Below are 23,387 nucleotides of genomic sequence, written 5' to 3' on the forward strand. Positions count from 1 at the left end.
CTTGATTTCAGTGTTGAGCAGAAGTACACCCAAAGTCAGCTTTGCCAGGCAGAGACTGCACTTACCTTGTGTGCAGAGGTCACTAACACGTGCAAATAATCAGTAATCGCGAATGTATGAGACAGCATGGCTCAGTACAGAGGACTCTTGAGCAAGGTCAAGTCATGCACCTCAAGTACACCAAGCAGCCCAGCCACGTGGGAGTGGGGTTGCACTTGGGTCAGCCACCCTGGTGAGAGGCAGAAGTGACTGTCACAGGCCCAGCACCAAACTCATGTGGCTCTGCTGCTCCCACGGCTTCAGCTCCCACCAGTGTGACGGGGAGACAGGTATCTCACTGCCACAGTGCTGACGTCCTTATTTGCTTTAACCATTTCGTGTGCATGTCAGCTCTCTTCTCAAGATGTCCAAACTGTCCAGGGCTCACATTTGCTCTGAAGCTTTTGGGATTATCCAAGACAGTACTATTCTGGTAGAGCCCTGGGCAGATGGGTATTGTCATCTCGATGCAAAGTTTTGGGTGTTCATAGTGTTTGTTCCCATCTGTCAAGTTCTGGCAGCGAGGGGCTTTGTGCTCTGTAGACTTTCAAACAGAATCCATTCTCACACTAATTATTACTGTTCCCATTAAATGGAAACTTAGGGTCATTATGGCAAATAAAAATAACTTATGGGTACTGCAGCACTTTATATAATCCATAGTAGTGTATACTTACAGCCGTATTTTCAAGGCTGGCAGCTGTGAAATTTGACACACCAGCTGTGTTTTAGTTTGCAGGCAGAGATGCAGATTGTGTTGACCTTACTTGTTCTATTTGTTGTGATTAGTCAGGTACAGAGTCATGCAAGAACTGGAGTGTTTTGAAGAAATCAGAGTTCATGTGTATTTTATTTCCTGTCTTACTTGCAAGAAAAATAAGTATGAGAAGTTCTTTCGTACATACGTATTTATCCATCAGGTTGCCCAGAGAAGTTGGAGATGCTCCATTATTGAGAAGTGTTCAAGGCCAGGCTGGACAGGGCTTTGAGCAACCTGGTCTAGTGGAAGGTGTGCCTGCCCATGGCAGGGGGGTTGCACTAGATGATCTTCAAAAGTCCCTTCCAACCCAAACCATTTTATGATTCAATGGTTCTGTGATTTTATCTATGCTTTGTGCAATAGAGAAGACAGTGGTTTGTATTGCAGGCTCTTAGCAGAGGACTTTATATATTATTTGCACTCTTTCGAGGGTCTTTCTTATTTTGGGAGATGGTTTTAAAATGTAATTATTTGTGAGTTCCATTCTTGGAATGAAACACAGGCAGAATTCTATAACTGCTGACTTCTGCAAACATTTCACAGTCAATCTAATGCTATACAGTGTTTCAGCGTAGTTTTCAGGAGCCATTCTTCTATAGAAAGGTGGTGTTTGAAGCCCAGGTTGCCAGACTAACCATAACGGTGTATTTATAGGCTCCCAAATTCGGAAACCATGAGCTGCTGTCAGGGGTGGAGATTTGAGTTTTCAGTAGTTCTTTAAGTGCCACCTGAATTTTCTATGTAGTGTTAATTTTCAAGGTAACAAAGGAAAGAAATTACAGAGCCTGAGCTTATTTAAAATGCATTCAGACTAGTCTCAAAGAGGCAGATCCAGGATCTTCTGTACAGGCTCCATCTACCATGTCCCCTCTGTTATAAATTCAGCAATAGGTAAATCGGGATTTAGATTAACTGGGCACATGAAGAGAAAGATACAGATAAATTAAGAGATTGGGATTTAATACAGCTTTTGAACAGAGAAGAGACCTAGTAAAAATGAAAGATATCTGAGCATGAAACAGAGTTAGTAGGAGGAAGGAGTGTCCCAAGAATTGGGGAAAGTCTTTTGAGCAAAAAGGGTTTAGGCAGGCTTTTGTGATCTGAACATGAGAGAAAGTATGAGAAAGTCCACACGCGACTTTTGAGTACCTCCCCACCCATACTGGTGTGAGCGCATTGAAGGCAGGGATCAACAGGTTTAGGAGACATTTCTGAGGTGAGAAGGATGATGGGGCTAGGGTTGCAAAGTATGAAATTAGGTAAAGGCAGCTCCTAAGCTTTTGATTTTAAGAACTTGGCTGAACTAGGGCCATATAAATGAACTGCAGGAATTAGGCGAGAAGAGGAAAATGGAAAGACTGTGCTAGTCTGTTGACAAGAATATGAAATTGCTTGTGTACAGGGGAGGAGATAGGTGGCACATTCATTTAGAGAATGTCTCCATTTTCCATTCTGAGGTTGAGAGGTCCCTCTCATTTCACTGTCAGTCATTCTGCTGGCATTCTCTTGAAATTATTCCTGTTTTTTATTTTTGAATTCTGATTATTCTAAAGGTGAGAGGGTGTAAAATGCCATTGGTGGCTTTTTCCCTTAGCAGCAATTTCATGTTTTTCTGTGGACTCTGTGAGCTTTCTCTCAATTAGTAGCCCAGCAGCTCCAGTGTCATGCTGTTACTGGCAATAAAGAAAAAGACACTATTTTATAATTTTTTTAGCACCATTTTTGCCCCTTTAATTCTAACTGAGCTGGGTAAATTAGAGCAACTGTTGCTCACTCAACAGCCTGGCCGAAACACACAGATACTCCATAATCAAGGGAACACTAGGAGCACACATATCTTATGGTAAGTTATAAGTTGGGCCTTGGAGACTACCACCGACCCTTTGAATAAGAACAATATTTAATTTTTAAATAGTTGTTTTATTATTAAAGAAACTGCCACCCTCTCTCCCCGAATATTGCTTGCACTATATAATGCCAGCTTAATCCATTCCAAAATATATTTTAGGATAAAATCTCACATGTCATTAGGCTTATTAGTATTTTTTTGTATTCTAGCTCCCAGGGGAGAATTAGAAACACTTTCAATGACTTCTGGCTTTTCAGAAGTCATTATCAGAGCTTGCTAGCTGGCACTGATCCTGGTTTCCCATAAGATCTGAGATGAGGAAAGGTTACTCTGATAAATGAAGCATGAACAAAGCCAGAGTGCAAGCACTGTTTAGTATTAGTAGAACAGAGTACGAAGGCCAGTACTGTGCATCAGTGCCCTGTGTGTGGTTCACTTTAGGACCTTTATAGTCACAAAAGTATGAGGAATCAAATAATATTGCTCTGAATGACTGATAATGGTGCAACCCAGCTGTAGGGCATCTTGAATGTTGCTCCTGTGCCCTTTAGACACTGCAGAAGTCTTATTCCTGCCTCTCTTCCTTGCTGCTACTTTCCCTATTGAAACCATTGACCCATGATCCCAATCTCAATTTCTTAATTAGATCATCTTAAAAAATATGTAATTAATATTCCCTTCTTTGCAAAATGGAGATTAGGGATTTATTGAGATCAAATTCTTTTGGAGTACAAGGAAAGGGTATTACATAAATGATCAGCCTCCCACCCCAAAAGATTTGGTATCTAACCATCTGTGTGTGTAAGGGAGACTTAGCTAATCATCTAGTTAGTGTTAAATACGAGTGAATGAAAATGTCCTTAAAAAGGAAATTAAAAATGCTAGCAAGACAACCTAAGGAATATTTTAGAATGTGGCTGAAAAACAGTGCCAAAAGTGAGGGCTTTCATCTCTCTGCATCTGTGACCTGGTGAACTACAAACCTGGGAAAAGAAGAAGCGTGTTAGTGAAGAGAAGCACAGAGGAAGGAGAGAAGTGGAGAAAAGCTTCCCCATTCACAGAAAATCCTTCCCTTGCCATTTCTGGGTTTGGCTCTTGTTTTGCTGGAGACCATGGAAAAGGCAGACAGTTGGAGGAGGTCAACCACTTCTCACTAGGGCAGTGTTGTGAAAACGTGAGAAGGTAAATGGTGGGGCCACAGTACAGTAGAGGATTATGAGTCTCACTGTCACAGATAGGGATACAGTCTTGCCACTGGACTCTGAGGAGTTAGGACAACTTTAGGCATATCAGTCTTATAGAGAGAGCGGTTTAATGGACACAAAGAATGTTCTTTCTGGATTGGTGTTCATTTAAAAAAAAAAAAAAAAGTCCTTAAGAATACCATAAGCAAACTGCATGGAGGATGACAAGATTCATTAAGTGCAATTTAAGATACTGTTTGACAGTAATGAATAGTCTGTCAGTTAATGAAGAAAACTGGATGTGAATGCACACAGAATCTGAGTGCTTTTATGTTGTTTCACTATCAGCTGAGAAGTGCTGGAAAGGGCCTTGCAAAATGGTCTGTATGGAGAGTGTCATTGCTAAAGCTGTACTAAATTCTTAGAAACAGAATTCATCCAGTCTGTTCGAAGTTCTGCCAGTTCTTTGGGTTGGTTACCTGGGCTTAAATTAGTGCAACTGGCCATGGATTTTAAGTGCCTTGTGAGAAATGTATCGACTCTGATTTTTGCATTTCAGCAATCTAGCTTCCCAAAGGAATGGCAAATACTCAAAGCTCTCCTGCTGATAAACCTTTGGTATGTCTGACACCTGAAATTCTGAGCCATTTCTGGGGAAGAAAAAAAAATGTTTTAATCTTTCAGCTCCTGCTACTTCATACAGAAAACAGGGGTGCTAAACCCTAACGCGCTGATTCTGAATGGACTGACACAACTGTGTCTGCTGCACATTCCCCACCATCAGTTATTCTATAAAATACCCTGCTGCAATGGAGGGATGGCAAATAAAAAAAAGCTCAGATCTGGCAGCAGGAGCTGGGACCGCTGTCGTTCCGTTCTGTGCCTTGCACACCAGACTGAACACTGCAGTTTCTAAGTACTTCCACTTGTGCACTGAGTGCCGACAGTGGTGTGTCTCTTGTCTCAACCCTTCTAGAGTTAGAAGCAGCTGTAATAGAGTGGTTTGCATTAGACCCTTTCTGTAACTCATGCTGGGTCACATATGTAAAAACACACACACACACACCTGCATTCTGTTGTATTTTTGTTAAAGCAAGCAAGTTCAAGGAAATGGCTGTGTGTTTCTGCATATCAAGACTTGTGAGGGTCCTTATATGAGAGTTTACTCAACAGGTCCCTTGGGGAACAACCAATGACTGTCCCATATGTATCAGAGCTGCAGCATGTATGATTGCTGAGCAGGTACTGGAAAAGAATCATTGATTTTTGTGAATTAAAAAAAAGAGCACAGAAAGAGCAGAGGAAAGCCAAGTGTAAAGTGTAGGGCATTTGCAGGTCATGGGGGGATTTAGACTGATTTCTCCAAGCTGATTTGCTGTAAATTTTCCAATGCTTAGCTATTAAAGGAGTGTCAGAGATTTCAGGTTTTTTCTGTTTTCCCAGCAATCTTCCTTAACTTCACTAAAATACATCTTTGTGATCCACCCAAGTACTGGTCCAGTCTTGGGATATTGGTACTGGAAATTGCATTTTAGGGATAGAAGATGTTTGTCCTTTTAGGAGGGCTATAGGAGGATATCCAGGTGTCATATGACTTGACCTTAATGAGACTTACTGCTCTGAAATATAATCTGAGTGTCCATTTGTTCTAATTATAATATGCTTCCTTGACTAGTCTGAGCTTGAGGCACACAGCTACTGGGTATAAAAACGAGGGTTACAGAAAAAGAGAGAGAAGTTAAAGAACTGAGTGTACTGACAAGAATTGAATGGACAAAAGAAAGCTCCTACCTGATAAGGTATTGCTCTAGTCACTATCTGTGGACTGCAAAGATTTTGTATGAAGGGAGTAAGAAAGATGTGAGGAGCAGAACAACACATTTTTTTGACCAAGAAAAAATATTTCTGTGAAATATTGGCTTCTAGTTTGACAGGAGTGAGACACATTTAGATATGTGAATGCATTGCTACAAAAGCATTAAAATTTTGCTTTGGGTGATCTGTAGTTTTGAGGAACTATGCATTTGTTTAGTGATCTGAACCAGTCCAGGCTTGCTGTATTTTATTTTTTTTTTACTGCTTTCAGTCAGAGAATCACAACAGCAACAGAGAAGGCTATATGAACCTGCTATATACTATTTCAAGGTGAAAAAATTGTTAGCCTGTGGACACCTAATGGGGAAAAAGCTCAGCGATAAGAGAATTAGTGTGAGATAGTAAGGTATCCACTTGTCTGTCACTCATATCACTGCTACAAGATAGAGTAGCATCCAGGCAACATCAATAGCAGTCTTGTGGTGCTGTGTCTTTCAACTGGTTCAGCTGCCTCTTTAAGGTCAAAATCTGTTTTGACACCCTTCCTCTTTGTCTCTTTAAAGCTGCTCAAAAAATTATTTGTACCTTGTGTTGCCATGACTCCTAAAAAAAAAAAAAAAAAAAAAAAAAAAGCAACCAAAACCTTCCAGTTAGAGAAGTGAGAAGCTGCAGAGCAGATAGTAGCAACAGAGCTCGATGTTCCTGCAGGAACATGCTCACAGTATAGCAGCACTTCCCAGCTTGAAGTAAAAGAAGGCTTTGGGAAGAAAAAAAAAGATAAAAATAAAGCATCATAGACAAATAAAGTTTGGTTTCCTATGGATTTAGTGTCAAGATTGATTGCAGGCTATGACTGAAGCTTTTCCCATTTTAGGGCATTTATAAATACTGTTTCACATGTAGATTCTCTGCTGCCTGATACAAGCAGCTCACATTTTGGTTTGCTCTACTGTGGGAATCCTAAAGAGGTTTTCTGTCCTCCACCACCCATCAGGTGTTGATCTGGATTTGACAAGCCATGAGGATAGGCAAGGATTCACAGGTAGATATGTTTACAAGTATGTAAATGTAATGTGATCACTTGGGCTTTATTTCCATTGGAAATCAGGATTAAAAAAATGTTTTTCAACTTTAAAAATAATTTGTGATTATCTTTTGAAGTGAGGGAGAGTGGTGACACTACTTATTTTATCCAAAACTTTTTATAATATCATATAGTATATTTACACATCGTAAAAGTATATTCAAAATAAAACCCCTTGTTGCCAGTGATTTAAGCTGTCAAATAAAAAAGGTATGCTGCTTTCCAGCTGAAGAAATGTATTAGCATGCAGAAGGCAATGCTGCTTCCTCTGGGAGGTTTTAATCAAGCCTCTTGTACTGATTGAGATGCAGTGCTCAAAAGTAAGAAAAATGATTAACAAAATCAAAAATCTAGAGCGTTTTTCACACAAATATTCATCAGTATATCTTATGTAATTACATAGCCAATAAATCAACATAGTATGTAAGTGCTTCAGTCACGGTGTAAATATCTTAATGACTGAAACATCTTCACGTATGAATAATTTATACCTGTATGATTCATTTTTCATATCCATGCTTTACTTCAACATGATAAACTAATCCTTCTCTGTCAGGGAATGTGTGCTTGATTATTGCCTTCTGATTTCTCTTTCTTGTGTTGATTTTCCACAGTTAGACACACTCCATTTCTTCTCTTCTGGTTCCTCTAAGGTAGTTATCTTATTTATTCATCCTGTCTGCCTTGGTTTGCTTTCCCTGTGCATTTCAACAAGCACCTGGGAAATAATGCTAGGGCATAAGCTGATCATGCATTTCTCAAGTAACTCGGGAGCAGCATCTTGAGAGATTTACTCATTCTCAACAGATACTTGCATTTAGTTTCCTCTCCTCAAGGCAATCGTTAGAGAAAGAACTTGCAATAGGCCAATAACAGGTCAAACTTTGCCATTTTCTGGATCGATGTGAGTTCAAGCCTTTGTCACAGTACTGATGACAAATGTTTGAGTCTTCTTCCCATCTGTTTGTAAATGCAAGATTGTTCGTAGCTCCAGAATCCACTGGAATATTCAAGAATAAAATAATTGTTTCTCAGCACAGGAACGGGAATCAGGAATTCTTAAATTCTGCTCTGCTGCGTGCGCTTATTTGGCTGTATGCAAGTCATTGCATCCATCAGCCTTACTTAGGCCCTTAACCGAGGCATGTAAGACAGGAATTTAATTGTGATAACCTCCTTCTTTGGTTGCTAGAGAAAGGCAGGTAGCTGCTGAGGGCAACTCATCCATCTTTAAAGCTATTTGCTGCCTGAAGCTCCAGGGTGGTGCTACTGGGTGGTAGACTCTCTTTGGATCACAATTTAAAGTTCAGTTTGGATTTGCTTATTTTGGTAGTGCCTGTGGAAGTTCAATCCCAGTTGGACACAAAAATGAGTCACTCAGTTTTAATGGGAACTTTCAAAAATATTAATTTTCCCCTTCAAACCCTCAGGTTTCTAACTGAAAAAAAAGAGAACAGGAATATAAAAATTATTTCAAGTTGTTGGGGAAAAAGAAGTTCTGTAATAATTAACTGATGCTTCACTGGTATTGTATGTTATCCCATCCAAGCACCTTTTTTCACTCCATTTCTATATGCAGTTTACCTACATTACTCTAACTAGGAAGAGCACCTTAGCTGATTATTAGTTAATCAAACTCTCATTCAATTTCTTTTATGATTGTATAGCTTGTTAGTTTTGTACAATAATGTATTGTTTCATAGTCTTTCTCTTCTGTGTCAAATTTATATTTTTGGACTGATTTTCTAGATTTAAGACAGAATGGAATATCTTTTATCTGTCATCTTCATACTTTGAAGCCCAGCTGCAGTTCTTTTACAGCTTCAATCTCAGGGACTTCTGAGAGGCATCACAGCTTAATGTTTTCTTAGTATTCTTACAGCGGGCTGCAGTGTTCTGTGAATACAAATCTCTCCTATTTGCTAGCAGGACATTTGGTAACTTTGCTCCAAGATCGGTCTTTGTTTATTCATTTTTTCCTTATTCTGATTGTGAGCACCTCCAAAGGCTTTTGTTATCACTTTCTTTGTCTCAGACTTTCTATGTCCTTAAAGGACACCTTTACTTACTGTATCTTACTCCACTGAGATCAGTTGTTGATCAATGGGTATCGGTTAGTAGGAGTTCTCAGGCAGTCTCCAGAATGTACTTCATCCTTATCACTGCCTGTTGTGTTTTGGCATTTAGGAAGCAGCCTGCTGTCTTTTTTCTTTGTTCTGTCTAGCACTTGTCTCTCTCGGGCATAGTTCCTCACCACAGTCGTCAATCATGATGTTACTGCCTCCTATTTTTCCGCTTTCTTTTTTCAGTGTTGGTCATTTACTATCTGTGCCCTGTTGCAAGGCAGTACTTTATCCAGTGACAGGATATTGCAAGAATCTCCTGAACCTCCTCATAGAATTGTAGAATTGTGGAATGATTTGGGTTCAAAGGGACCTTAAAAATCATCTAGTTCCAACCTCTCTGTCACAGGTAGGGACACCTTCCACTAGATCAGGTTGCTCTTCACATGCATTTTGCTTTAACTCCTACAGTTTGTAGCTCCACTTCCATCATTTTCTCTTAAGTTCTCCGTACTTTCTGTGAGAGATTTCTGGTAGACCCTTTCTTCACCTTCTTCATTTGATTATTATAGCTGTTGTCCACAGACCTCCCCCTTCTTTTCTGAAAATTAATTTAGCATCTTTCTCTGACATATTCACCTGTTCATTTTTTTCAGGTAATTTTCTACTTTTTTTTTATTCTATTTCTTCAGCATGCCTGTTTTAAATTCCAGATGATTTTTAGCTTCAGTCGTTCAAGAGAGTAATCCACTAACATATCCTTGTTCCCCAACCTGGTCCGTCTCTGATACTGACACACTCAGAAGCTTCCAGACATCTCAGATTCACAAACTTCCTCTTGTTTTTATAATTTTCAACATTAAGAGCTGATTCTTGACACTTAAACAGATGCTATTCCATAATTTCTTTAAGTGGCATGTTGTCTGGTTAGAGAAATAGAATAGCCACAGAGATTTTATGCGGGAAAATGTGAAAATGGCGTAAGTACCACTTCGGTATAATACTGATCTTTTGTTGTCTAATTTTAACAGATTCAGTAGCAACAGCGTCTGGGCCACTGCTAGTTGAAGTTGCTAAAACTCCCGGTGCTGCTCTTGGTCTTGCACTAACTACCTCGATGTGCTGCAACAAACAGGTCATTGTCATAGACAAAATCAAATCTGCGAGTATTGCAGACAGGTGAGTGTGGCAGAGGGCTGGCACTGCAGGTCCACACGTCCATTTTATTTCTACGTTGGTTTGGTTTGGTTTTAAGACACCCTTCTGTTTTTTGATAAAATTGACTGAACCAGATGCTGTCAAGGTTGTAGGTCTTAAAATTAGCGCTTTGTCAGATCATTGTTCCATGCTGCCAAGTTTAAGACTTCCAGGTCACCATTTACTTTAGCTCATTCATGTAGTATTCAGTGACATAAGCCAGCCCCCATGTAATACGTGACTGTCTGCTTGCACTGTGCAACACAGGAGCTTAGAGGTCTGCTCTGACTATTAAATGTAACGCTGTGTCAGAGATTAGTATTTAAAAAAATAAATAACCCACTGGAATTCTTAAAGTAAGCCCACAATATGGAACAGCTGTCAAGGGAAGTGAATTTTGAGGCTTTGCAACCTTGAGGTGTTCTTTTAGAATATATCACTCATTCTTGTGGCACGGTGAAATGGAACTCCTTATGTCTGGATTTTTTCATTGATATTTCAGAATACAACTGAGGTATTAGAAAGACTGGCTTCTGTATCTTGAAGTTATTTTGCTGTAATATTTCCACTTCATTTAGACCTTTAAAAAAAAAAATTAAAAAAAAAAAAAACCAGATATTTTTCCCCAGTGGTCTAAACCTCTGTAACACAGCTGTGGGATGTTTTCTGGGGTGCGTGTGTGTGTGTGTGTGTATGTGTTTATACATATACAGTATATTTCTGTATACATATCTCTATCTAAAAACTCCTTAAATATTACGTTTCAGCAGCAAATTCCTCCTGCATGTCCCCAGTCACCCCACCTTGTAACGCCTCTGACAACGGTGCTTTTGGTAGCACCCACTTGTAGCAGTGAGTCTACAGCTCCTTTGTGGGCTTTTCCCTACAGTAGAAACTTTGAGAGTGACGGCCATTGATCCAGGGGTGTTCTCCAGTTCAATGGTGCAGGATGCTTTAATTTTCTCCCTCTGTTTTTTCCCATTTCGCAGGGGGTAACCAATTAAAGGAGCTGTCCACTTGACTGGTACGTCGGGATGCTGACTGCTGTGTTTGCATTTCTCAACTCATCCAGTAGCCAGTCTCTTGAGTGCAGCGAGATTTAGCAGATAGCCCCCTCCCTACCCCACTCCTCAAGTCACCTTGCTAGCCCTGGTTTCATTATTTGTTTGACTACTGCATAATTTCATCATCATTTACAGCTTTTGTACTAATAAATGTTTGAACTATAACTCAAAAAATGATGAACTGGGTGCTTCCGTGAGGGATATGTGACCAAGTTATTTGAGTCTCCTTAAGCTCTTCTCATTTTATTCTGCTGCCATTCACACATATTTTTCTAGTCAGCTAACCCATTCCAGTTCTGTGAGTGGTGTCTTGGCATATACTGTATTAACTGAATTGTTTTTAAGGTTTGTATTAATAGATGTAAAGTCTGACCAGTGACAAAGCCTACAAAACACAAATCTCTCTCGAAAAAAAAGAACACGTTCATAGTTGTCATGACCAGTTTGAAGGCAGTAAAACTCACTTTCTATGCAGAGAGCATACCTGATCATACCAAGTTTTTTCCCTTTTATGTAGATGTGGTGCATTACATGTAGGAGACCATATTCTGTCCATTGATGGCACCAGCATGGAGTACTGTACGCTGGCAGAAGCAACACAGTTTTTGGCTAATGCAGCAGATAATGTCAAACTTGAGATCCTTCCTCACCACCAGACACGGCTAGCACTGAAAGGACCAGAGCACGGTAAGAGAATCTGTATCACCAAATAGCCCTTCCTTTTTCTGCCTTTTGCTTTGCCTGCCCTTCCTAAATGGCCAAGAAAGCTATTGCAGCAGTTATGCCTGTAAATGTTGTTTCAGCTCCCCAGGTTATACTTCTGCAGTTTCTGAGAAGCTCTGTGTTTCCTCAGCATTAATGTACCCTCCGAGATTGCTGTGGATAGAGAGGGAAATGTTTTACTGAGAAATGGCTCTGCACACTTGTAGATGTACATAAAGACACCTGTTGACTCTACTGTTGCAATCATTGGGGGGGCAACCAGATACTTCAAGTAAATTAATCTCTGAATTGCTTCTTAAATTTAGAGGGGGGGAGGAAGGACCACAGCCAACTTCTCTTTAGCATATTGACTTGATAGTCTGTTATGACCACTTCATTAATAACATCTGTTCTCCCCTAAAATGACCACCATATTTTCTCATTGATGGCATTATTATTTATTGCCATCATCTTTTAAAGTGCTTCTGAGACTGCCTCGGGTTCACTGTCAATGCTTATGAAAGAGGTTTGTTTGGAAACAGTGTCCTATATCCCAGCCCTTTCTCACGGATATTAATTTCAAACCAACATGCTTGAAAATAATGGCTTTCAATTTTCAAATCAAATATAAAATGTCTTAGTGTTTGAAGATGGGGGCTGCCTGTCTTGTCTTCTAACTAGTCCTGAGAGAGTGTCTAATTCACAGTGTTCATAAATTCAGTCTAAAATACTGCATGTGGACAGACATCAAAGTATCAAGGGTTATCAAATACACAGAGAATAGGAGCCTGTGATGCAACATGAACGAGTGGTACCATTTTCTGAGCCTGTGGTACTGTGCTTCTGCCTCCTTTAGACCAAGACAAGATTTCTGAGGCCTGGAAATATCAGTAATGGTAAATGTTCTTGGACATCTATCTAAGATCCAGGCTGTCCCTGGATAAACAATGCTCTAGTCAGTTTGTCAGTGGTGAATATTGAACCTAGTGGCTGAGGAGACACTGGTTTCTCCTAGACCAGGATGAACAGAAGGTACCCTTGTGATACCATGTTCTTACATTATTCATCTGCACCTCTTTCCCCTTTCTACGTAAGCTGGCTAGAGGGGCAAGGGAGCAGAAGCAGAATGAGATGGAGACCAAATTTTGCAATGTATTTCCATTATTTTCAGTTATGACAGTACGTTGCAAACAGCTTTTTTGAGTTTTTGACAGGAAGATGTCACACAATCAATTTCTGTCTGGTTAAAGAACCTCTAAAGAGTGTTTCTTCTGGGTAGATGAGTACTAGGGCCAAAGATTTGTGTAGATGATTGTATTACTTGAAGCAGTTGGTTTCTTAACCAACATTTGAAACATATTGATGCTGTTAATGTGCTAGTCACCTTGACTCAGTATAGATGCTTAGAAAAAGCAGTGCTATTGACATGCTAGAGTTAAGAACTGGCCATTATGAAATCATATCAAGCAGATCTGCAAAACCTACATAAGAGCATCTTTCAGGGAGAAATAGGGAGGTAATAAAGTTGCTTTCTTAAGTAAGGCAGAATAACTAGGATATTTACAGCCCTTCCCAGCCCTTCACCAGGTGGTGCTACTCCAATATCACAACCAATTCAAGATCTAACATGCTTTATGAAAGCCAGTACCCTCTTGGAAATAACCTTTCATCAGGTGTGGTATGGCCTAGATGCTGCAGAGTTTGAAAAGCTCCCTTTATGCGTCTGGGATAAGCTGAGTCATTAGGGCTGTATCTGTTGAGCTGTTATTGGTCTTATGGGAACATGTTAGGAATTTTAAATGGGCAGGAAAGTCAGTATATAAAATAAATTGAAATTTTAGCCCTAAAATAAAATGGAGAGCCCTATAAAAGATCAGATCTCTTTTCTTGGTTTTTTTTTTCCTTTATACTGTGCTGCTAACATGCATTTCTCTTGCTGCCCCATTAGTTTTATGTTTGCTGTAGACAACCCTGGGTTGGAATAGCTCAAATTACAGCTAAATTACTACAGTTACGCACAATAGGATTTTCTTTTACAGAACTTTTGTTGAATTGGGATTATCCTTCTACAAGCTGAACAAACTGAATTTGTGTACCTTCCCACTTTGTAGGACATTTTTATCTCTACTCTCAGCATGAGAATAAAACATTGGAAAAAAAAAAAAAAAAAAAGACTACCAGATAATTTCCTGCTAGAAGCACTCTTTTTAATTAAACAAGGCTCACAGCAACTTGAAAATGAAAATCCACCTGGCCACATTGTTCTTATCAGATTTTAATTTTTACACCATAGTTAAAATTCAGAAATCTTGCTGTCTGTGTGCGTAATCAGAGACAGTTTCATCTGAGAAGATGTGATAAGTTGTAAGACACGTATAGTCTACTACTGCTGTTTCTGGGACTTTTTGGCTGACCTGAGATTTTTCCAAAGTCTCCAAGGTTGCAGGCACTGGTGCCAGTGGGTGAGATACCCCACAGTGCAGGCAGGCCAGTGGTGCTGAGCGCTCCTCTTGGTGCTGGCATCATACCCCACCCTCACCTTTGTTACCTGTTGAAGGGGGGCGGCGGGGAAATTAATTCTTTTGATTCAAACACATGTCAGGGCACGGCGGGGATGGTCTCAGGGAGGGACTCGGGCCCAGGGCACCCCGGTCAAGGGCACAGGGCCAGGCCTGGCAGTGCCAGGGCCTTGAGTCCCAGCCACCCCGCAGGGCTGTGGGGACATGGCGGGCCCCTGTACTCTCCTTCTCCCCTCCCTTCCCTGGTGTGTGCTCCTCACTGCAGTGACAGGCATTGCTTTTGAGTCAGAGGAGGGTTAATATATTCAGACAATTAGCATACCATTATTCATGTCATATGAAGTGAAACAAAAGGATAGCCTTTCTTCTGGCACTGCACAGTGCTTGCGGTAGTGGCTACTACCCTTTTCCACTTACTTTGTCTCATGGAGTAAAATGTGAATACAAGGTGTGGGTCCAACCTAAACAGTCAAGAATTTTGGCTACTGCTAAAGTCCAGTGTGGGGTTGTATGTGTCTGCAGGCCACTACAGATGTAGCTGGTAGCAGAAAGACACAGGTAGTATAGCTCATGGGCCAAAGACTGTAACTTACATTTCCCTCAGTGTTTTTAAGGCAAAAATTCAGTTAATAGTTCTCAATTTGAAGTGTTCCTCTACGGTTCAGCAAGGACACAGCTATGCTGAATTTAGTGATGAATAGACTGTGTTTAACGAAGGGTGACTTCAATCATTTTCCTCTAATATTTGATACATCGACTGAAATGCTTCCCGTTTTCTTGGTATATATTGGCCTTCAGTTTTGGCATATCCCAGACTCCTCATAGCTAGAGTCAGCAATCAAATACAATCTCAAATTTCATCCAGAAAAGGATCATTTTAAAGTTTTGAAGATCAATTTAAAAAAAAAAAAAAAAAAAAAAAACACAAACCAAAACCCACCAAACTTTAAATTGCAACTAATCTATAAGAATTATTTTCTATATTAACCAGGCTTCAGGATAGTTTTTCTGCTGCTGGCCCAGGGAAGTTGTTTACTGCATAGAGTAGCGTAATGCCAACAGTAGATGGTGGCAAAATTAAAATGTCAATGCAGTAAATTGAAATGACTGGCACGTAAACATCTCCACTCTAGGCAGTGCTATGTATAGTACCTGGTTGGTCTTTTTAATGTAGATGAGTGCAAGCAGACACTTACTAACCTTCAGTTAGTGATCATATGTAATACCTTAGTATTTTCTAAGGAGGTTTACAGTCTTAAAGACAGAATGAGATTAGAAGTTGATTCAGTACTAATCTTTTTAAAAGCAAATACAAGAAAACAGAAAAGCCCTGTCTTCTGATTGGCATTTATTCTGAGAAAAAATACTATTTCTGTTCCTCAAGCTAGTATCCCCTGGTAAGAAGACAAGACCAGGTTATTTATTATTTTATTTTATTTTATTTTCATTTTTGGACTTCTTTTGTTTGTTTGTTTGTTCAATTCAGTTACTTTTCCCTCTTCTCTGGTCCTTTTGTTTTCTGATTTTCCATCATCCCTTCATGCGGGCAGTGAAGGTTCAAAGAAGCAACAGGCAACTTACCTGGGATTCGTGTACCAACAGCCACAGCAGCCTCCTCACCTACCACCATTATAACACCTACCACCCTGACCATTGCAGGATGCCAGCCTTGAAATTCCAGAAATCGCCTCCTCAAAAAAGCCTTCGTAATGTTCCATGCTTTTTCCAGCTGACATATTCTCTCCTCCTCTTCTTTTTCTTCCTCCTCCCTCCCCTCTTCTTTCACTCATACTTTTCCCATTTCAGGCACTAAAACCTTTTCAGTTTTATGGATGCTACACTTTTTCATAGCCATGCCAAGGTTATTTCTGACATTTTACACCTTTTCCCTTCTGTAACAAGGAAAACAAGAAAAGGCTTGAAAATTCTGAATGAATCAGCATTTCTGCTATATGAGTAGACCATTAGATTTGAGTAGTGTATATAAAGATGATTTTTGAATGCAAAGCATTGCTTACAAGTCTTTTGTCAGAAATTACCTACATCTAGACATACTGATCTGCGTTTGTTTATGGATATGTGTTGAAGAATTTAATTGAACATGCTTCACCTAAAATAAGTTGTATTCTATGAATGTACTTTTTGTATCTCCAGTATCTTTGTTAGCTCCCAGCCAATATTTTCATGAAATGCTGGCTATACTTTTACCTAGGGTCACCTATGTGGTTTAACGTCTTTGTTGTTGGAAATGCACAAACCGTTCCTGTGCATCATACACATTGTTTGATTCATTGATGAGTTACAGGCATGTGCCACACTATTCTATGAAGATTGAGTGCTGTATGCCAAGTGTTTGATTTCTTACAGCAGCTTTGGTGTCTTCATCCTTCTCTCCTACCTCCATGAGCGCATACAGCCTGAGTTCCCTGAACATGGGGACCTTACCTCGCAGCCTCTACTCCACCAGCCCACGTGGGACAATGATGAGGCGGAGGATGAAAAAGAAGGACTTCAAAAGCTCCTGTAGGTGGTAACAGCATTTGCTCAAAAATGTGCAATGAATGGGTGGAGGAGGGGGAAGATACAGAAAAAAAAGGTACAAAGTACCTTAATTAATATATATACACTAGGCAGGAGAAAGACCAGCTGGAGTTTCTGTTAGATGTAGGGAAACATCAGCGTAAAAATATTTGTCCACTGCTAAAATGAGATGAGTAGAGACCATGCAGCTTAACTATCTTACCTGAAATCTATAAAGCAATGTTTTCTTCAGACAATTCTGGAAGGGTTTGTTGTACCGTTACTGAAGTGATTTTCAAATACCTTTTTCAATTCTTCCCGTTCCCATTAGGGAACAGAATTCGTAGCTGAATAGTCAAAACCAGATTGCTGGTAAGCTCAACCAGCTGTCACGTTATGGAAGGAAAAGAGCTTGCCACAGTACCACCTAGGTAGTTTTAATGTTTACATCTACACCATAACCTGCACAGTCATTTTTATGAAGAGTGACAAATAATAGAGATGACTAAATAACCTTGTTTCTGACCACTCTCTGGGATTCAAAGCGTGTCTTCCCATGAGTCAGTAATTTCCCAAGCCAGGGTGGATATATTTCAGGCTGCTCCACTTTGCTGCATATCGCTAAGTATCTGCTGGCCAGAGAGAGTATGGCTGTATCAGTGTGTTGTTCCCCAGATTCCATCTAAGTGCCACCTCTCCTTTTGGCTTGTCCATCTTCATGTAATCCTCAGCAGCTCAGTTCTTCCAGAGCAAGGAAGAGAGAACTGCTCTGTAAACCATCTGCTCCAGCTAGTAATGCTCACAGGTCCACTCTGGAAAAAACTGAGCTGCTGCGCGTTACAGCACTGCCGCCCTGTATTAAAGATTTCCCATGGTCATGGCAACGTCAGAGCAAAGCAGCAGCCTCCAACTAAGGCCAGTCACTATGGAGTTATGAGGAAACATTTGAGGGAGGAACTGAGGTTTTGCTTTCTTGCAGTTTTTTGTTGCTTGCTTGTTCTTATTTCTTCCATAAAGCAAATACTTTTACATAAAGTTTGCCCATAAATGCATTTTTTACTTTTAATCTGATCAGCCATTTTTCACAACTCATCTGTTGACATGTTAGGGTCATGGGGAGACAGTGTGTCCATCCACACTATAGTATCAGTAGGGATCCAGCTCTTATGTATCCTCATGTGTACATGAGAAATAGTAGTAATGTTACACTAATAGTAATTTATTTGAATACTAAAATAATGCTGGATGCAAAAAATTGTTCTTTGATTGTGCTAAATTATAGCTGTTTCATCCAACAAACAACTGTTAATCCTGAAAGCTGATCCTGTTATGGTTCTTGGAGACAGTTGTTACTTGTGTTGTTATATTTTTCAGATATTTTTCCTTCAAGGAAGCCTTTCCCTACAGTTTTCTATCCTGTAAAGGCTGAAAACAAGGCCAGTGGCATTAGGTTTAAGTGGGATGGTCGCGTAAGCACTGCAGCTCACCTGAAAGGTTCCTCAAGATAGAAGGCCCTGGGAATGTCAGGCTGCCATGATTAAACAAATCTCAAACTAGGAGGAATTAGGATGAGGCTTTGTTGTGGGGTAGTTTATTATGCATTTTCATTGTGAGGTCTGGATATAGAGCATTACAAAATTTGTGGAACTGGCCCCCCCATCCCTGAATGAGTCTGTGCCTCTCTACGAGGAGGGACTACACCAGCAACCCAGAATCAGAGCTGGCTTTGGAGGAATTGGCTGGCCAGACCGGCTTGCTTGCCCTTTCTGTGAGCTTGCTTTTCAGCCCATGCAGAGTTCCTTACTCCTGTTGCTAGATTTACACCCATACTTGTGAGTGCAGTAACAGCCAATTTAAGAGACCCGCACGGTCTGAATGTGCTACAGGTGACCGTGATAGACAATGACTGGTCCTTTAACCTTCCACTACACAATGACAGGACGTGGAAAACCTTGCCCCTCTCCCTTTGTGGGAGACTCATGAGAACCAGGTAGCATCAACTGCTGTCCTTTTCATAGAAAGGAATAGCACACTCTCTTAATTTTAGTGGGATTTTTTTTTTTTCAATTAATCCAGTTGGATCATTTGAGGATTTTATTACTGTAACTTTTAATAAATCTGTTAGGACATCATTTGGGAAGTAAAGGTTGTATTGGTGAGGGGTGCTATAAAGTTTACATTGACAGTTATTTAGGAAAACCCGTATAACTTAATGTGATCATGCCAGAATTCATGATGGTGAAGTGTCATAGTACAGAGGTTGTAGGACTTTTATGGCCATGATTTTACAATCATTGCCTTAGTTACACAGATCTTTCCAGACACGTGGCTGTAAAAATTGAAGGCGTGCCCTGCTGTCATGTGCTTTATTTATGCCACTTGTTTTCAACTTTTATTCTTCCTCTACTTTTTTTTTGTTTTAAAGTATGGTATTAATTGTGGAAACACTTAGATTATTATTTGGTTAAAGTTTAAATCCTGAAATATTTTGTAATAGGTCCATATTAGTACTTGAAAGTGAGACACAATTTTATACCAACTTACACGATGGGCTGCATATCTGGTGGAAATTAGAGAGGGTCTTAGACATGCATAGGTGCTGTTTTCTCAGCACGTCCCAAGTTAGCTGCTACCAGGAGGAATAATGTACATTTTGGAATTTTTCGAGGGTCAGAGCAAGAGACTGCAGGCATAACAATCCATACACATACCTTTAAATACATCTTGCTCTGCTTCTCATATGGCTGCAGGAATAAAAGTAATGAGTACATAAACTTCAAATTCAAGATAATTATTTATATAACCATAGAGCATGTAGTAAACCAGCCCCCAGGAGTATTGCTAAGAGTTGGGTGAAAACTATATAAGGATGCCAAAATGTACCCCTAGCAGTAGCAATCAGGGTTCACTGGAACTACGTATATATCCATGCCTCCTTTTTAAATCAGTAAGGCTGCTTTCCTGCCTGTAAAACTTCAAATCCATCAAGCAACAGTGTTTCTTGTAATTACTGTTGAGTTGCAAACCCCAATGTGCTCTGAGTCATGGGTTTGGGTACCTGTGGCATTTTATAGAGGTTTAGCAGATAGCTACTGTTACATGATTTGGAAAGGGTATTTTCATCTCTGCTTTTTGTGTTTCTGTTTCGTTTTCTTTGGGAGTGGGGGGAGTTCCTAACTGTCACTTTTAAGTGTCCACATCATCAAAATACATATCAGGGTGAGCCGTAAATCCCACAAATAGTAACTTAATTTTTCTCAATGTGAATTAAAACCTTAGCTCTCCTGAAAGTTGAAATAAATGTTGTGAGACCTTTAGGCTCCTAGTACAGCATTAAAAAAAGAGTAAGAAAGTTAGAGAGTCAGCTAGATGCCTGCTGCACAGGGCAAACGGACACAGAAGTGATGGGAAACAAAGATACAGCTAACAATTAGTTGTATGACCTTAAAAAAGGGAAAATGGAACTTTTCTGAGCTTGGATGCCCAAAATTTAGACATTTCTAGAGAGTGCATTAGATGATCTGGTGTTATATTAACTCTGGATTTGTCTGCCCTAGTCATATTTTAGCCTTTGCAGCACTGAGGGCTGGAGAAACCTATTTCTCACATGCAGTAAATGCTAAAGCCGGTGGCCATCTCTAAGAACAGATTATTAGTATCTGCACGTGGGTATGAGCATATTCTACTGAGTGCAGACAAAAGAAGCAGTAAGAAGGAAGCTATTGAGTAACTGAAATAATACACAATTCTTATAAAGGAAAATTAAAACAAGATATGAGTGAGAATTTAAAGTAATTTAGAAAAGATGTTTTGAGTTGAAAGGACCTTTGCTGGGAGAAAACAAATTCATGAGGTTTTTGACAAGTGAAACTTTTGCAACAGAACTGTCATTGCCAACTGTGCCACATTAATCAGATTTTATACTATTTCAGAGCAAAAGTCTAATTCTTGTAGCCCCAAAGTGCAGGAAATACTTATATAACCTCTGGCATGTTTGCACAGCTGTGCTAATATTATCTGTGATGTAAAAGCAAGAATTAACTTTTTCCCACATCTAAGATAAAAAAAAAAAAAATCCACAGTTAAGCAATCTCCCCAGATAAACCATGAACTTTTATCTAATTCCTTATAGCTACTGCATGCAGAAATGGCTCTTAAAGGAAATTAGAGGTGGAGTGGTAATGGCGTAGATTTGTAACATGAAAACATTCAGAATCCTCAGTGTTGGATGATGATAGTTATTGGTCTGAATGGGAATCGAAAAACTCTAGCTTTCTGCATATGACATAAGGAAAGGCAGTAGTTTGTCACTGGGGGAATTAGAACAATGATACTATAGACATTTAGGCAGAGATCAAAGAACCAAAGGTTCAGTCTCCTCCTTTCATAGGTAATTGCACTGAATCTCAATGTTGTTCTTCTCTTGATTTGTTCTGTAATGCAGCCTATTCAAACGGGAGTGAGAATAGAGAGAGGGAATAAATCAGGAGTACAGAAGTAGCTGCTTGTGTTTCTCACAGAAGGGTCCCCCAGTTCCTTTGAGAGACCCCGAAGAACTTTTTTCCTACACTCTTGAGATGCACTGGCTGCTAAAACAGAAGGGTTTGTTCAGCTTACGCTACCCACATATCCTGACACGATTGCTGATGTGTAGTAAACATGTACAAGAGGAAGTCATCCTTATTTCTTTCAAGTAAGCCTGCCCCCCATGCTTTGTTGTTAACATTGCAATCCTGTGAGATGTTCTAAAGAGCTCATGGGAGTTGGTCTGAATAAAAGCTTGGCTTGCGCCTCCAATTCCTTTAGCTCCTGTGAAAATTCTGCTCATCCATACCTCAAACCTAATGCAAACAGAATTCAAGGATGTTCTGAGATTTTTGAAGTGGGGGTGTCAAACACATTTATTCTACTCTGTACAAGAACCATCTTTTTGCATTTTAACATACAGCTATGTGTTTTTCTATTCTGCCATATGTCATTACTGTTTATACATAATTTATAAGCTTGAGCCTAAATTGACTTTAAAAGAGGTGTTTCATTGACTAGGTTTATTGTACAGATCAATTTTCTCAAAGACCAATGAAATTTCTGCTGTTGATGAATGTCTTTCCTCCTGGTCTGCTCTGTTTTATAGTGTCTTTAGCCTCTAGCACTGTTGGTTTGGCTGGGCAGGTCGTCCACACGGAAACCACAGAAGTCGTGCTGACAGCTGACCCCATAGTAGGGTTTGGGATACAGCTCCAGGGTAGCGTGTTTGCTACTGAGACCTTGTCTTCTCCACCTCTCATTTCCTATATTGAGTCTGACAGTCCAGCGGAAAGGTGAGGTTCTTGCAGTTGACTGCTAAGTACATTTTGGTGAGCGTTCCTTGGGGTACTTCGGGCTTGTTGCTCCTGATTTGTGATAAATTGCAGGGCTTGCTTAGTGGAACCGTGGCAAGTAATAAACTGTCTGTTTTGACACTGATATTTCATATGCTTGATCAGCTGTAAGAACAATGACAAGCACCAGTGTTTTTATCATCCACAGGCCTCCAGCAGGAGGCTGGAAGCTATATTCATGCAAAAGGAAAAATAAAAATCAGAAACATCACTGAAGTCAAAATAGCGATAATTCACTGTGCCATGGGGAGAGGCCATATCCAGCCCTGTTCCGTTTTGGTACAGAGCAAATCCTTAGGGAATACCAGAGTTTTGGCTTACTAATGGCTTCATCGCAGCATTTCAATTGCATTTTTACGCTTCTGCACATCTTTAATCATGGCATGAGAACAACAGTAGTTGCGCAGGCAAGTCCTAGCTGCCGTTGCAGAGCTACAGCCCCTGTTGAGCTGCTCTGCCACACTTCTCCTTCCAGGTTAGGCTGAATGTGTTTGATATTGCTGGTTCTGGTAACGTACACAACTGATGATTGTTTTGTATCATTGTGTACCAAGGTGTGGGGTGCTGCAAATAGGAGACAGAATAGTGGCAATAAACGGTGTCCCAACGGAAGACAGCACATTTGATGAGGCCAATCAGCTGCTCAGAGACTCCTCTATCACCAACAAGGTCACTTTGGAAATAGAGTTTGATGTTGCAGGTATGAATGTACTGTTATTCTGTCTTGCAAGAAAAGTGAAGGAATAAATCCCAAGTACATTGCAAGTGTTAGGCATCCAAGGTGGAGACTTTCTTCTCACATATACACCATTCCCATTTCACATAGCCCTGCAGCATGCTTCAGAATACAAATAGAAATGACAACTCCTGTAGTAAGATCTGGTGAGAGTCCCTCCTCAGAGTTATTTCTGGACATTTTTCTGCCCTGAAGTATAAATATTCTGCTGAGCAGAGACAAATCCTCTACAGGCCAGCTAATGAAACGTTTTACTAGGCAGAAAAGTATTATAAAAGGGTGGATGAGCAAAAAACTGAAAAGTTTCACTTACAGTATCTCAAACCAACTATCTAAATAAAACAACAGAAATTTAATTAATAAAAGCCAGAAAAATCATTGTTAATATTGCTGGTGTCTTTATTATTACTGATGGCTTTCCTTTCTTGTGTAATGTGTTGAAGCATATAGAGTACTCCTATAAAATTGCAAATT

General features: G+C 39.9%; 1 protein-coding gene across 11 annotated transcripts in view; it reads left to right on the forward strand.

The window, feature by feature from the left end:
- GRIP1 (glutamate receptor interacting protein 1) overlaps window positions 1-23,387 on the forward strand; it is a 335,638-nt gene that overhangs the window by 274,014 nt on the left and 38,237 nt on the right. For 6 of the 11 annotated variants that reach the window (XM_042791892.1, XM_032999948.2, XM_032999943.2 and 3 more), the window contains exons 8-12: window positions 9,826-9,973; window positions 11,573-11,742; window positions 16,644-16,799; window positions 21,931-22,117; window positions 22,732-22,877. In XM_042791892.1, the coding sequence (XP_042647826.1) occupies window positions 9,826-9,973; window positions 11,573-11,742; window positions 16,644-16,799; window positions 21,931-22,117; window positions 22,732-22,877 (807 nt within the window). Of the gene's footprint in view, window positions 1-9,825; window positions 9,974-11,572; window positions 11,743-15,826; window positions 15,983-16,643; window positions 16,800-21,930; window positions 22,118-22,731; window positions 22,878-23,387 lie in introns of all 11 variants that reach the window. The other 5 variants (XM_032999950.2, XM_042791893.1, XM_032999944.2 and 2 more) reach the window with 3 other exon arrangements.

Source organism: Tyto alba, unplaced genomic scaffold (assembly GCF_018691265.1).
Source record: "Tyto alba isolate M040663 unplaced genomic scaffold, T.alba_DEE_v4.0 Super-Scaffold_2, whole genome shotgun sequence".
Taxonomy (NCBI): domain Eukaryota; kingdom Metazoa; phylum Chordata; class Aves; order Strigiformes; family Tytonidae; genus Tyto; species Tyto alba.